This window comes from Penaeus japonicus, unplaced genomic scaffold (genome assembly GCF_977035675.1).
Source record: "Penaeus japonicus unplaced genomic scaffold, GWHDUDI00000001_assembly GWHDUDI00000042, whole genome shotgun sequence".
Taxonomy (NCBI): Eukaryota; Metazoa; Arthropoda; class Malacostraca; order Decapoda; family Penaeidae; genus Penaeus; species Penaeus japonicus.
Genome location: NW_028234444.1, coordinates 17,753,524 through 17,755,157, shown reverse-complemented (window position 1 = coordinate 17,755,157; position 1,634 = coordinate 17,753,524). Strand labels below are relative to the sequence as shown.

Here is a 1,634-nt window from a genome sequence, read left to right as displayed (position 1 = left end):
TACCTTTCAGGACCAAGGGAAATAATCATGCAAAAATCATCGCTGGATGTTTGTCATGTTTTTTTTTTTTTTTTTTTCTTTTCTTTTTTTTAGATAACTAAATCGTAGGTGTTGTCACTTCCTAGTGATAATAATGATATTTTCTGCAATAGTGATATGGCATGCAATTGGAAATACTATTGTAAATTTTACTTACATTATATTATACAGAAAACGAATGAAGTGCAAGCAACACCATCAAATAAAATGACCTTTGTGTGGACCAGGTGTTTCAAGCCAGACAGCTGTTTACAATGAGGCGGGGTCTGAAGCCACGCCCCCCTCGAGGAGGCATATAAATAGGGCCAACACCACGAAGGAAGATCAACAAGCCTTCCTCATCCTCACGTTCAGAAGACGTCTAACACTTAGTTTCTCTCGACCGCTGAATTTCGCTCCAGAAACTAACTCGAGACGACAATGAGGTCCTTGTCTGCTTGCCTGACTGTCCTTCTCGCTGGCGTCTGCCTGCTACAGGTAACACTCACTCTTGTCACTGTCAGGAGTCACTGTTGGCAGTGTCTAAAACCGGTTTCATTACTTCTGCAATAGTATTCATGGCTTTATTTTCTTTCTCGGGACATTGCCTAATTGTTATTGTGAATTATTTCAATACTGCAAGTTTCGAATTGCAAGAGTACAGGGATTGAAAGTTCCTTCTCCGCAGGTCGCCGCTGCAAGCGATTGCACGCCCAAAGCGTCGTGTTCTAGTAAGAATGGAACTTGCTATCTGAAAGACGAATCATCCTGCAATGGTTCATCCTTCGGCCATGGCTGCGAGGGCAAAGACTGCGCCTGTTGCGTCTCTGGTAAAGTGACTGGCGCTTTTTCATTCCTCTCCGCGCTTTCCAGATAAACGCCCACCTGAAAGCTCGAAGCGCTAGACCTTTCCGTCGTTACTGACCCTTTCCGTTGCAATCGCCAGATCCCACGGTGTGCATCGAGAAGAACTTCTGCGACGAGAGGAACGGCACTTGTATCCCCGAGGAGGACGACTGCCCCGGAGAGACACTCTTGGACGGCTGTCAATCAGAGGGCTGCAAGTGCTGTGTTGAGAGTAAGGCACTTCGCTCCGCTTATCTGGAGCTACTTTGCTGTGTTGACAAAGGATTCAGGAGTCTTTGTTACTGAATCATTTGAATAAGTTTTTATTTTATTTATCTATTTACTTATTTATTTGGTTTCTATGAACAGACCCAGTCAACATTACCGTGGAATGCAAACCTAAAAGTATATGCAAGGAACATAATGGAACCTGCTTTGAGAAAGGCAAAGTAGCTTGCAATGGAACCACCTACAATATGGGCTGCAAAGGAATCCTCTGTGCCTGTTGCATCTTGGGTAAGACCTCTCCTACTTCAGCTATCCTTTTAGATAAGAACTTGTGTCGTATATCATCACCAGGATATCATCCCACAGAGAACGTACGCCCCCTGTAGATATATCATATCTGAAAAAATTCCAGACACAAGTATCTGTATTCGTAAACCCTTCTGCGAGCGTGCGAGTGGTATTTGTGTTAAGGCGAGTGATGGGTGTGATGGCCAGGTTCTAGAAAACGGATGCCACGGCACAGACTGCCTGTGTTGCATCGA

At 44.4% G+C, this 1,634-nt stretch overlaps 1 protein-coding gene across 2 annotated transcripts in view; it reads left to right on the top strand.

The window, feature by feature from the left end:
* Window positions 1–356: 356 nt before the first annotated feature.
* Window positions 357–1,634, top strand: part of LOC122263392 (uncharacterized) — a 14,657-nt gene continuing 13,379 nt past the window's right edge. For both annotated transcript variants that reach the window (XM_043031798.2, XM_086534850.1), the window contains exons 1-5: window positions 357–516; window positions 707–848; window positions 965–1,096; window positions 1,234–1,380; window positions 1,505–1,634. The exon at window positions 1,505–1,634 is cut by the window's right edge and continues 2 nt beyond it. In XM_043031798.2, coding sequence (XP_042887732.2) covers window positions 460–516; window positions 707–848; window positions 965–1,096; window positions 1,234–1,380; window positions 1,505–1,634 — 608 coding nt within the window. In that variant the 5' untranslated portion in view covers window positions 357–459. The remainder of the gene's footprint in view (window positions 517–706; window positions 849–964; window positions 1,097–1,233; window positions 1,381–1,504) is intronic.